This window comes from Melitaea cinxia, chromosome 23 (assembly GCF_905220565.1).
Source record: "Melitaea cinxia chromosome 23, ilMelCinx1.1, whole genome shotgun sequence".
NCBI lineage: Eukaryota > Metazoa > Arthropoda > Insecta > Lepidoptera > Nymphalidae > Melitaea > Melitaea cinxia.
In genome coordinates this window covers 124,709-138,945 of record NC_059416.1, presented here as the reverse complement: position 1 = coordinate 138,945, position 14,237 = coordinate 124,709, and the positions used below count along the sequence as shown (strand labels likewise).

Genomic DNA, 14,237 nt, shown 5'->3' with positions numbered 1-14,237 from the left:
TGGAAACGACAGAAGCTGCGATCATCATACATCAAGGATACACGTGAGATCGTTCCATATCCTAGTGTCATCCTATCATTCATCAATCATCATTTCATTTTCGATTCATTTCATACCATTTTTAAATTTTATTCATCTCATTATTTCGTAGTCTTGGATTCGTTAGATCATCATAATCAGTAACCAGAGTATTCATCCAATAAAATTCTATAGAAATAAGATTAAATCATAATATTTTACGTAAATATTTTTATATTTTAGCTTTTTATAAATTTAGCATCTACCTACGAAAATAAAATAATCTCCAGCTTTTTACAATCATAAGCATTATTATTCATTAAATAATAGCTTATATCATCATTTTCATTAGTTGTAGCTCGCATTCAAATTAATTTTTTAACAAATTTGCTAATTTATAATTTTTTATTTACAGGTCGGTATTTCAAAAATACAATTGTACCATTGTAGTTGCAATATTAGGCGCCTAGCTATTTTGAATAGCAATCGCATATACTAGTAGTTGGTTGCTTTACTTTTTCATAAGGATTTTTAACTGTAACAAATTGCTTTTAAAATTACAATGAATTGAAGTTTAAATTTGTTTCTTACGTACTAAAACTTTAAACATTGCTTGCTTTTTGCTTATAAAAACAATCTAAAATAATTCTTGCAAATTAATAATTCATTGTTAATAAATTATAATAACTGAGAATAATATTTAATATTTTAATCAAAATTAACAATGAGTGATAAACAAATAAAACATTTGATTGGAAAACAAGCTATAATTAAACGAAAGCTTATTAGCTTTAGTAATTTTTTGAAATCGCTTACACACAGTAAATTAACTAATGATTTACAAACACAGATCGAACTTCAATTGCGTTTAGATAAAATTGAAGGTTTATACGATGATTTCGATGCTTTACAGAGTGAGCTGGACGAGTGTTCGGATATGCTTGAGGACGAGGCTCAGGGACGCGAGGCCTTCGATTGCCAGTACTACTCTCTCGTGTCTGCCGGTCGTGCCTTGATCCAGACTCTTTCACTTCCTTCGCGGGACACTTCGGTTCCGGTTTGCTCTTATGCACATTCACACAAGCGTAAGGTTGTTGAACTTCCTAACATAGACTTGCCAGACCTTAATGATGAATATCAGTACTGGCTTGGTTCTGGGCATACGATGAATACTTCAGTGCATTCGGATATCATTATTGAACATTTAAATGAATTTCATGAGCTAGATGGTACTGCAGGCGTACATAATACGACTCCAATTAAAACTCAAACTTCTGATATCAGTAATCAGCCCCTTAATAGTTCACAGTCACACTCTCTTATAATGGAGTCTGATGCTAGTGACTATAAGGAAGGCAACAATTACATAATTTTATCTAACGTCATTAAATGTCTTCGTTCTACTTGTGGTAATATAAATAACATACAAATACCCTCGTCGTTCTGTATTCCATCTGTAATCAAAATACTTCAGGAATCACCCACGACTTTAGGGTATTCTTTTCTTTTAACTCTACGCAGATTTTTATTTTTTGAATATATTTTATATCAAAACATAAGAAAGTTTCTCAAATTCCAAATCGTGTGGTATCCTTTCCAAGAACTATCCCGCAGATATCGGTTCACGAAGGTTAAGAACAGACCTGCTTGTTGTCTTCTTTATACGATAGTCAGTGTTATATTTTTCGTTTAATAAAACTATATATTCTGTAACTTAATTTCGAGATTTATAATATTTTGAAAATAACAACGTATTATTTTCTCTTTTTTTATTATACTAGCCAGTAATGATAGCAAACCACAAGGGAAAGGGTTGCAGGCATATAAAGTCCTACATTTGTGTGTTTGTATGCTTAGCAACAAAGGCGTTGCACTTAGAACTTGTTTCGGACTTGACGAAGGAAGCTTTCATAGCAGCTTTAAATAGATTTATATCCCGTAGAGGTAAACCGCGAAACATTTATTCAGATAATGGGACTACATTTGTTGGTACATTCCATGAGCTATCTACACTTCTCAAGCGGCTTTCACCGGCAGACACGACTGAGGAAGGTATAAGGTTTACATTTATTCCAGCTTATGCTCCTCATTTCGGCGGTTTGTGGGAATCAGCCGTTAAATCTGTTAAGCATCATTTACGACGTGTTTTGAGTCTGACGTTTCTAGACTACGAGGAAATGAATACCTTATTAATTCAAGTGGAGGCAATATTAAATTCACGTCCCCTTACACCTTTGTCCGACGATCCTTCTGATCTTTGTCCTTTAACACCAGCTCATCTCCTTATTGGACGATCTCTTTTATTCGCACCGCAGTCTGTGATCACTGTCACTAAAATATCATCTCTTGCGAGATTCAACAGAATCCAAGTACTCAAGCAACACTTTTGGAATCGATTTTCTAATGAATATGTCACTTTACTTCAGCAGAAAACAAAGTGGATGCAATCGCAGGAGACGTTGAAGGAGGGTGCCTTGGTTGTGATAAAGGACAAGTCCAGTCAACCAATCATGTGGTTGCTGGGGCGAATTCTTCGAGTGCTTCCGGGTGAAGATGGAGTTGCAAGGGTGGCAGACATTCGCACCAGGAAGGGCGTAATCAGACGGGCCTTCAATATGATATGTCCCCTGCCGACTGTAAATATTGAAGAAGACTCTTCAACGCGGGGAGTATGTTTGAGTACGCGCGCGCCTGATGATCGCGTGGGGCGCGCGACGCAAGGGGCGGGGAGTGCCGGCGACGATGCGAGCGCAGCGCCGACGAATTAAATTGTCATTCACGACGCCGAGCCGTCAACATTAATATTTTCTTTTTCCGCGACGCCAAGCGTCCATAGTTTTATATATTTTTATAATTTAAACTAAAATATACATCTAGAAAAAATACAGTCCACTTTTATTAACCAGCATCGGGTACCAGTTTTCCCTAACCATTACGGCACAGGGCACTGGCCCCAACAGGTACGTTAATTTGTACTAGAATATACATTTGTTATCAACGAACTTCATTGAATAATTAATTTAATCAATATACAAGTGAAAAGTCACGCTACGAATTAAATAAAATCAAGAATTTAAATATTTCCATTACTATTCAGACTGTTGATACTCGCAACATATTCCACATTTGAATATCAAATTCTGGACCAAAAACTTTTTTCAGTCAGACAACAAACTTTCCCAAAACGTGAGCCGACATAAACATACTTCTAAAAGCGTAACGTGAAAAAGCTTAGTTTTTTTTCGTTTAAAATAATTCTCAAATAGAATCAGCATAAAGAAGGCTTTTAAAAAGTCTATGGAATCCGTTTTAAACGCTCTTCGGTTCTACGACCACAGTACGAGCAAACGTTTGCTTTGCGGATCAGGGATGATTAAAGCGATAATTTGTCCGGGAACACGCTGTCGTCGGGACAAACGCAGCGTTTTGCACAAGCGGTCTTAATCTCATCAGATTATATTTAGCAGAAATTCGCCTGTTTCTGGACGCAATCACGTAAATGCATTCCCAGATTATTTTTTTCCTATAACATACACACACGCTCGTATGTTCGTATACTAAGCAACTTAATGCTTGTGTTACAAGTAACAATCGACTATTATAACTATATATTTTAATAAATATACATAGAAATAATACATAATATATATAAATACATTTACGGAAGAAACACTGACACTGCATTAAGGCCTAATTACACTCATCACGCTTTTGTTTTTTTGTCTCTTTCTATGATAAATGTATGTGAGAGTTTAATTTAGTATCAAGGTGAAGATCCACTTAATTTTGTCTGTCTTGCCATTGACAACGTATTTTTTCAAAAATCTATTATTTCACATGATTTTTTTTTTCTAAAAGAACCAGGACACGAAAAAATGTTGTTCTTAAAATTTTAATGACTTTGTACTAAATAAAAATATTGAACATTTTTAGCGGTAAATATTTTTTTTAAGGTTAGGACATCTGAAGACTATTTCAAAATCAAATAATTATTTTTAAGCAAAAGCTTTAACATTTAGCGCTTTAAAGTAACAAACGTCTAACCGTGCCCTTGGGAGGTGATGTTGTCACACTCGTTGGCAACTTTTGCTCCTAATCTTTTATGTCCCACACATCTTTGACGCGATGTGTTTAAACTTACGGAAAGTTTTAGAATTTTCTCCTTGAAATACTTGCTAGGAAATTTATTACAACACAGTGAAATGTAGACAAATGTAGACGAGGGAAATAAAGAAAGAAAAAAAACGATGAAAAAATTAACTTGTGTAATAAATTGATTTTAAATGAATAAATATAATGGAATAAATTAATACAAAAATAGTCAAGTAAATACGCATTAATAGATACAGCTTGAGGAAAACGTATCAGATCACAAGTAAATTTAAATGGGACCACATGACACACCCTTACCTTTCGATTAAAAAAAAATCATCGAAATCGGTCCACCCAATCTGTTCGAAACTCCTCAAAAAGTTCTGAATTAACATACATAAAAATATCGATCGAATCGAGAGCCTCCTCCTTATTGGAAGTCGGTTAAAAGAGAACTTTAGTTCTTCTCAATATTATATGTGAAATAAAGTTGCACGAAATTGCGAAGGAAATAATCAAAATGTTTCAAACACGCTCTCTTGGCTCTCAAACTCAAAATAAGTACTAAGTTTTAAATGTTCTTGAGCGCTATTAAACGAAAAAGGTTTTCAATACGCGATCTAAACTTATACTATAAGCTGAAATGGATGTTCACTCCACAAAGTTTTTTAAATAATGATTGCTTTAAAATAATTTGTAGGATTTTGTAATTGTGGTGCTGAAGCCAACACATTTTTGAAGAAAAACATCTTCCCGCACGCTTGACTTTAGGAGTAAACTGGTGGATACGTGACGAGAGTGTTACGAAAAGTGTGATTGGGCGAGGTTAGTGAAGGTCGAGAGATTGTAATTTCTTATATATTACGTACCTAAACTACTATTATAAAGCTGTCAATATGTTTGTTTGTTTAAACGCGCTAATTTCAAGAAATACTGATTCAAATTGTTAAATATTTTTATTTTGGATAGTTTAGCAAGGAAAGCGAGTGAAAGCTTTGGGTACAGCTAGTATCTAAACAAGTTTCAACAGCAAATGTAAATTATAAATAAATATTTGTTTTCTTTCGCTCTCGTTGCTATTCTAATCCTTACCGTATTCAGAGCGTGTGTGTAGCAGCTGTAAGTCCCGCGGGAGTCATTTACGTGGACCTTTTACAATAGCCTCTTTTTCTATTAAGGGAAAAGGATTTGCAGCCCAATCTGATAGCTTTACAACACTAGATGAACACACGGTTACATACAGACAAGTCAATTTCCTTTCGGCGTATGAAACGTGCCTATTATGTTATATATACTAATGTTATAAAGCTGAAAATTTTGTTTGTACACAGGAACAGGAAGAGTACCACAGGAACAACTAGTTCGAATTGAATTTTATATTGTATTGCCCATTTTTCGAGGAAGGCTATAGCCTATTTTAGCTTATAGACTATTTGTTTCCTCAAATTATGAACTGTGTGAAACTGTGAAGTATAGCTAGTACTAGCAAAAAAAAAACAGAAATTAGGAAGATAACTTGCAAAAGCTTAGCGATATCAATTGCACAATTATTGGCGAGTTACGATAGTTTAAAATATTGGGTTCTACAAATAGTTAGCAATCTGCCAATTAAAGATGTGGATACTGTAAATTAACATTGGTTTTTTTTTATCTTCTAACATACACACACGATCATCTGTTCCTACTGTAAGAAATTTAATGCTGTGTTATACTATAACACAAGCATTAGGTAGGTAATAATACATATATAAATAATAGACACAGACTCAGACGGAAATCGAACCCACGACCCCGGAGCAGAATGGTCAGCCGGTCACTACACGGCGCCAACGGGCTAGTATAATAATGGATACTTTTATCCTACTAATTCATTCACATCTTACAATTCGTTCCTCTTTCATTCAATAACTACTAAATTGATCGTAATTAAAACTTGGTTCGTAGATAGCGGGAGATCCAGAACAATTGTAGGCTACTTTTTATTTTGCAAATACGCGTCACAACTTTTAAGCATTAAAATATTAAATAACATTCTGTCATATCTGGGTGTTTGTGCAGTCCTTGTGGGACTCCCCACCATGCCTCGGAGAGCACGTTAAGCCGTCGGTCCCGGTTGTTATCATATACACCTGATAGCGATCGTTACTCATAGTAGGGAATATATCCGCCAACCCAAATTGCAGAAGCGTGGTGGATTAAGCTCTGATCCTTCTCCTACATGAGGAAAGAAGCCTATGCCCAGCAGTGGGTTATTTTACAGACTGAAGCAGGATATTAAATAACATTATGAATCGAAATTTACAAACAGAACGCACGTTGAATGACAACCTCTGGCGCTTCACCGTTACGAATTTATTCATTTGATTTTCGTCAGTAAGCTGTCATTATCTTTCCACGACTCCTGAGTTGTATTTGTAATTTATTTTAATTTTTCAATATAAAATTGTTTTTAATCGACTTTCAAAAAAGGAGGAGGTTCTCAATTCAATTGTATTTTTATATGTATGTTACCTCAGAACTCCTGACTCCGTGGATCGTGGAGCGTGGAAATGTGATGCATGTCATGCTGTCCCATTTAAATTTAATTAAGATCTGATAAGTAAATTTCAAGTTATATCTAACAACGCGTATTTACTTGACAATTATTTCGTTTACCTACGTTGTATTACTTATCGATGTAATTGAAGTCGGTTTTTTTTGTTTGCGAGCAAACATTATTATTATTATTAGTAGGAAATGTATACAAAATATAGGAAATAAATTAAACTCCGGTTATTTGGCAAGCTTTATTACATTATGAGTATTTGTTTAATGTTAAGTATAAAAGTATAAAAATATATTTAACTAAAGCAGAACAACTGCGAATATATTACAAATATACACAAATTTACAGAAAAATGTCAATCGTCGATGAGTAATAGTAATATATACCTAAATGTTTATCCTATCACAGGTGTTTGCGAGTTAAGGAAATATTATTATTATTAAAAATATAATATCTAAGTAAAGAATGCAATTGTCTCTTTGCCTTTCAAAACACTTCAAAAAAGAAGCAGTGAAATTAGAGCACGTATCAAGCACTAAGCTAAACAATTATATTCCTATGATAATATCTGTGAAACACATTGCGTATTTATAATATTAAAATATAAAAAAATAATAAAACAAACTTATGTGTAATGAAAATGAAAAAAACACTGGCCCAATTATGGCATTCTCCAAAATTTATAACGATAATTTTGTAACCGCGTTGGTTAAATTCCAAATCAAAAGTGTAAATCAACATACTGGCCAGTACCATAATTCTTCAATCGTCAAGGGTGACGCATGATGGCAAAATATTTCGCTGATGCTGGCCGGCATGATGATATATTTTGGAATGAACCCACTTCATTAGACATCTAATTTGTAAAAGTATGCTTTAGAGCATAAACAGTGCCCCAAAAAAGTATTGCACAAAATTAATCACAATCTTAAAATGTTAAATCCCACGCAAACCTACGCATACAGGCGGATAAGTAAATAATAAAACGGAATGGAAAGGATATCTAAAATTAAAAACGATGTTTTGATCTGAGCGGCCCAAGTGCAGATGTTTCCAAGGCCGGTTGTAAGAGGAACGTTTAGAAGGGCACACTTCACCGGCTCGGTTGTTTATATGATTGGCCAATCGCACGTGTCGTAACGAGGCATCGATTGACCGCAGTTTCGATGGAAGATGAGCGGATAATTAATTTCGCAACGATTGCACGACCGATCATCGACCGCGAGAGACGCTCACTGCGACCCCGACCCCGCAACTAGGTCAAGGTCAACATGGCTCCTCTTACCCCTGTGAGACTGGTCGTGTCCGTAGGGCAGTAGACTGTACTGTACGGGCTCCCGCTGGAACTGAATGTGTTGGTACTGTTGCAGTTCTCGCTCGAGCGCCCGGCGCTGCTCTTCATAGTAAAGCTGCTGACGCAATAAATCCTCCGTCGATAGAGCAATTGGATGATACTGAATATCCTGCTGATATTGGTTCAAAGGTTGGCGCTGATACTGATCGTTCTGATAGTGCCGGCTCTGATCCGATTGAACATGTCCCTGTTCAGAAAAGCCTTGTCGATCTGATTGATCATTTTGTTGAAACAGACTGTCCTGTGTCTGAGGTTCGTAGGACTTTTGCTCAATTTCCTCGGAGCGCTGGATCTCGAAGTTTTTCTCTTTGGTTTGGGTGTTCGGGATTAGTTGGTGTTGAGGCGGGGTGAAGTGGTCCGCCCGGCGGTGGTGTGCGTGGGTGGCCGGCTGGTCGAGGGTGGCGGGGGGGCCGGCGCGGAGGTGCGGGGGGCGGTAGGTGGTGGCGTCGAGGCGAGCGAGGGGCTTGCGGGAGCGGGAGGGTGCGCTTGTCGTCCCTCCGGACAGCGCCTTGTTGCGGCTCTGCAACAGGAAAGCTCCGCTCAGAATCTAGAGCGACAAATGGGATGGGTGACGGATGGCTTATGGAAGTGGATGATATGGACCAAAACTCTTACCAAATTTGTGTTTTGATATGATATAGGATCTGACTGTATAGGTATGGTTTGCGATTACTTCACAGCGCGAGGAAGCTTGCGTCAATAAAAGACTGTTAATTTTCGAGAATGTGTGTCAAACTAAAAAGGTTCTCGATAAAAGAGGTTGCATCAAGTGTCCGTGTAATTAAGTCGACTTGACGCCGCAGCCTGCGGTCACGACGTTCGCCTCGCGAGAGTCGAGCGCCGTTTATTTAGTACGTGTTTGTAAACTGTTTCTATTTGTAAATCAATTATAATGCTGTCACTCGTGAAGGCTACGACTAAATTGGATATTTATTGAGATTTCTCAATAACATTAGTGCATAGAAATTTTTATGGTTTCTTTATGCATAACTTTTTGTTGTTGGTAACTATAATATTATTTTGGAACTTTTTAGAGGTGAATATTGTTTTAAACTAAAATCAACTAAGATTAACGCTTGAGAATATCTTGTAATATCTCGTTGATAGAAGTAGGTATAGCTGAATAATATTATCGATAGATTATTGTCAATAACTAATGTTTGCCGCGCATTAATTGTAAATCAACAGCAATTAATTGCTATCGGGCGGGTATTAATGATATGTTTATTTCGCATTAGTTCAGGTTATTGCTTCAGAACAAGAGGAATATATTACAGCTCCAAGTTAAATCTCACGAAGCGTTCTACGTTTCGGTAAAATTTATCGGCGTCATTACTCACTCAGCTCTTCAGGACGTTCTCGTTGTTAGAAACTTTTTACATTTTCCACGTTTGTAGTACAACATATTATCTGTCGTCTTCAATATATGATTATTTCACACTTATAAAAACATTTTTTTGGAGGCTTATGTCCAGCAGTGGGCTGTAATAGGCTGAACTGACTGACTGATTTTGCTTACTAGATAGATGTCATTTTTCAGATTGTGTCAGAATTTTCAAGAAATATCAAAGATATCTAAGTTTCCTAATGTTTACGCGAATTTCACTCATTATAATGAAATAACTTTTTCGGATTTTATCGCGGTTTATTAAGTTTTTTCAATGCCCGACGTTTCGGATACTTTACAGCAACCATGGTCACTGGAGGACTCTTCTAGTCCTCAAAAAGAAAGATAAAGTTGTTTAATTATAATATCAAAGACGGACTTTTAGTTACAAGTCGATAGTCATCGTCGTCCATATTATTAAATGTATTGGCGAGGTAGCTTATTTCAATATTCACATATTTTGGTCATTTAAAGTTCTACTTGATTACTATAACACAGGATCTTTCTAGGAGCCGTTGAGAAAGATGCAAATTTATTTGTTAATTTAATGAGCATTTTCCTATCAATTAAAGACAACATTTCCTAATGATCAGCCGCCAGTTGAGCTCGGGTAACCCGAACCTTTGGAACGGGTCCAGCTTCCAGTGAATGTCATTTAATTAATTTCCCGAGCAACGAACATGCACTCCGACTGGTGCCACTAATGACACGCCTTTAAAACTACAACGAGAACAAGGGTCAAATACATGATGTAACCGTTTAAAAGATTGCAGAAAAGAGAAGGTTCTAAATTCGACTGTACTTTTATTTACTGTACTGAGACTGCACTTTTTTCCTTAAAATGTTCTATGGGTGTACCGAATTTGATGATTCTTATTTTTTCGTTCAAAAGCTGGTGCTTTTCTTGTTCATTTTTATCATCATTTTAATAAAGACGTACGAGTGTTTATTTGATACTAGATGCGAAGCTATGAGGAGTCATAACTCCTCGATGGCCAGATCTGATCAGGATCACGTTATTTTTGATTGTCGAACACTGCTTCTTTTCCATGATTCTCCAAGTTACATTTTTTTAATATTCTTTTCATTGTTTCATACAAAACGGCAATAAGTTATATTAAGTAAACCGTTATCTAAAAAAAAAAAACCATGAACGGATTCAATTAATTCAGAATAATACCTAAATATTTGTTTTTAAATCAATAAGATAACCTAGTAGAGAAAAGAAATGTTGTAAAATATACGAGTTCTTACGTACGTTCTATATGTCAGTAAATATGTATACATATGTATTATGTACACAATATGTGAAACATTTAGAATACAAATGAAATTCGAAACATTTGCGGTTTTACTAACATTACGAGCTATTTGTCATCGTATTCCGTTCTAATGCAATTCGAAAAATCAGCGCCGGGCGAGTTGCGAGCCGTGTTTGATAAATCCCGGATTAACCGACGCCACGCTGGCGAGCGAAACAAAATCGATATTTCATTATAATTAAAAACAAATAGACCGAGCTTAGCGAAATCTCTTTGAAAATATTTGCCACAGTGACACGGCGAAAGCAAATTACAATTAAAATTAATTTAATTTAATTTATGTGTGATATTTTTAAACTAAAAGAAGATTATTATTCGAAATGAATAATGGAACTTGTAATCTCATAATTATATTCGTAACTGCTTTGAGTTACTTGTATTGTTATGCGATTTTGTCCTGGAGACGGATGCTATAGAACCGAAACAGAGTAAACCTTGGATAAACACCTAGGCGATCTTTACATATTCGAATCCTTCTTCCTATATAAAAGAAGCCTTTGCCCAACAGTGGGAAATACATCATAACAATATCAATTAAATTACCAATGAATACAATATATCAAATAAATGCTAAATTGAATTGTCTTGAATCGAGCACGACTCGACAATTAATCTTAGTTGGTTTAAAATCAAATATAATTTATCAATAATAAGCCCGCCGCCGCGACTCGGCCGTGGTCCACTTACACCGACGCACGACGCTCATTTACCTTACGATTCAAATGACTGCAAGCGTTGACAGCCCCGTGCTTTATCTGTGACTGACTACATTTTATTATAATTTATTCTATTGTAAAGGTGACTTAATTTAATAATGTCGACCTTTACCTTTAACAATTGACATTATTTAATGCATTCTGGAATATTCTGTAGCATTATATATGTATAGTCCCCGTATAATTAATGATTAAATAAAAAAATACAATTTTGCAGTTCAAAACGTATCTAGTAGTGTAAGATCAGCAATAAAATGTCATCCTGTTTTATGTAATTAGTAGAAATTTTAATAAAAATTCTAACTTTATTTTAGCCTAGTAGAGGTTGGCAAACAAGCGTGCGACCCGCTTGATTTTAAGCGTTTACTTTAGCCGATATGCGCCTGCAACACCAGAAGCAACGAAAACGCGTTGCCGACATCGACCCTGCCCAGAATCTCTGGCCAACTTACACACCACAGGAACACAATACAATTTGAAAGCAGAATTATCTTCTGTAAAGTCAAGCTACATCTCCAATCGGGCTCTACCTCAGAGATAGCTACAAATTATGTACAAGTCTACATACACAGTACAATAGTATACGTTTGACGATGAAATATCATTCATTCAATCATTCAGTCATGACATTGTTTTATAAATAAAGACATTTTAGTAAATCTCCAACGTTATTTTACAAGTCGAAACGTGGTACTCGCGTGAAACGTATTAATTGTGTCAATATAAAGATGATCTCAAAAATCTTGACCAATTCACAACCTTATTTGTATTGGAATTAGGTATTAATTTAATTGTCTATAGTCTGCTAACACGAGATCTCGTGTGTACCGCTTTTTCTTAACGTCACACTCGGTCACATTTCTTAGGATCGATTAATGTGATAATTTATTTTTATAAATCTATCGTAATTTCTGGAAACGTAAACAAATTCCGGTTTCCGTTTCCGGTCTAGAATAAATTTAAAAAATAAATTTAAAATCACGTCAGATTGCAAGTGAAATGATTGGTTTGTTATTTCCTCTTTTTACTGTATTGCTCTTAACCCGAATAAACATTTTTTATCTACTTTCAAATTAGACTGGAGCTAAAAATCTAAAAAACTTTGCATTCGGTAAATTTTAAGCAATTTAGGTTATTTTTATATAAAATATTCAATAACGAGGCAATGTATTCATATTTCAAAACATCGTTAGAAGACCATCACAACATCATCACAATAAACATAAAATAAAATATCAAAAAAGGCCAAATCTATTTCTCATATTCCAATTTTGTTAGTTCCTTAACAGAGCCGACTGTTACGAAACCAACCACGAAAATATCAAAATCTAATTAATTAATTCAAATCTAATTAATTAATTCACTTGACAAAGATCTTTTCTAAATTTCAAGCTATATTTGAAGATCCAGGTCACAAGCCGAGTCTAGACCGAGTTCAGACTCAGACCTGGCTGAGATTCAATTATTTTTGGTGAGACAATCAATTTCGCAACATTTATAAATCAGCTGAAAATATTTTTGGAAGCGACACACTTGGGGAATCGATCGCGGTTTCAATTCCGTTCTAACGGTGAAGTGTTGGAGAAAGCTACCGCGGTCACTATATAGAATATTCGAGGTGGAATCGCAAATACAAGAATTTTGGATTGGATGATTTTCTTTCACACACAAATGCTCTGTTCTTAAAATAGACAACTAAGAAATAATATACAAGGCTAATTTACTAACGCGTGTATTTTAAGGTAACAGCCAGCTGATAGAGTCAAATATAAATTATAATCTGAATAAATTTACAAATAAATAAATATTATATATTACACAAACTCGCGGCGAATGTCAAACCCATAACCCCCGTTGCAGAGAATAGAAATGCCATCGTAGTAGTAGATTTAAATCTATATAATAATACGTGAAGTACCAAACTTTGTATCCCTTTTTACGAAAATTGCGCGGACGGAGGAGTATGAAATTTCGCACACTTGAAGTTTATATAGATAAGGAGTGCAGAATTCTATTTTTTTTAAACGGTTTTATTTAGCTCACCCCGTTTGTTTTATTTTTTATTCTTGGGTCAAATTTAGTAATTCAAATTTCACCCTCTTCCTGTCAACCGATTAATCTGAAATTTTGTATACACTTTGGATTTTGGTGACAATACAATTATGTTTATTCATTATCATTATAAATTCAAGATGGCCGCCGCTACAAAATGGCGGATAATTTATGTTTTATTAATCCCATCAATATGGGTATCAAATGAAAGGGCTCAACAAGCAGAATACAATATACTATAAAAAAATGAAATCCAAGATGGCGGCCGCTACAAAATGGCAGATAACGTAGGTTTTATCAATCCCATCAATATGGGTATCAAATGAAAGGGCTCAACAAGCAGAATACAATATACTATAAAAAATTGAAATACAAGATGGCGGCCGCTACAAAATGGCGGATAACGTAGGTTTTATCGATCCCATCAATATGGGTATCAAATAAAAGTGCTCAACCAGTATAATCAATGTACTATATAAAATTAAAATCCAAGATGGCGGCCTCTACAAAATGGCGGATAACTTAGGTTTTATCAATCCCATCAACATGGGTATCAAATGAAAGGTCTCAACAAGTAGAATACAATTTACTATGCAAAATTGAAATCTAAGCTGGCCGCCGCTACCAAATGTCTGATAACAATTTTTTATCAATCCCACCAATATGGGTATCAAATAAAAGGGCTTGACAAGAAGAATACAGTGCACTATACAACCTCAATATTTAAGATGGGCCTTGCAATAATGAAGCA

General features: G+C 35.3%; 2 protein-coding genes across 4 annotated transcripts in view; one reads left to right on the top strand and one right to left on the bottom strand.

Annotated features, from left to right (window-relative positions):
- Positions 1-14,237, bottom strand: part of LOC123664906 (protein Skeletor, isoforms D/E-like) — a 120,374-nt gene that overhangs the window by 36,036 nt on the left and 70,101 nt on the right. The gene's annotated exons all lie outside the window — the stretch shown is intronic.
- Positions 704-2,889, top strand: LOC123665098. 3 transcript variants are annotated; one of them, XM_045599446.1, is made up of 2 exons: positions 704-1,075; positions 2,448-2,889. In XM_045599446.1, exons 1-2 carry the CDS (start codon positions 743-745, stop codon positions 2,784-2,786), a joined length of 672 nt encoding a protein of 223 aa, XP_045455402.1. In that variant the 5' UTR covers positions 704-742; the 3' UTR covers positions 2,787-2,889. The 3 variants fall into 3 exon arrangements, with proteins under 3 accessions (XP_045455402.1, XP_045455401.1, XP_045455399.1); XM_045599445.1 differs by having other exon boundaries at positions 2,445-2,889; XM_045599443.1 differs by having other exon boundaries at positions 704-1,108.

Bases quoted from the DNA above. Each gene is read 5' to 3' on its own strand.
- LOC123665098 (XM_045599443.1), top strand. From the start codon at position 743: ATGAGTGATAAACAAATAAAACATTTGATTGGAAAACAAGCTATAATT. The intron at 1,109-2,447 runs GTTGTTGAACTT...TTACTTCAGCAG, and splicing joins CACATTCACACAAGCGTAAG to AAAACAAAGTGGATGCAATC.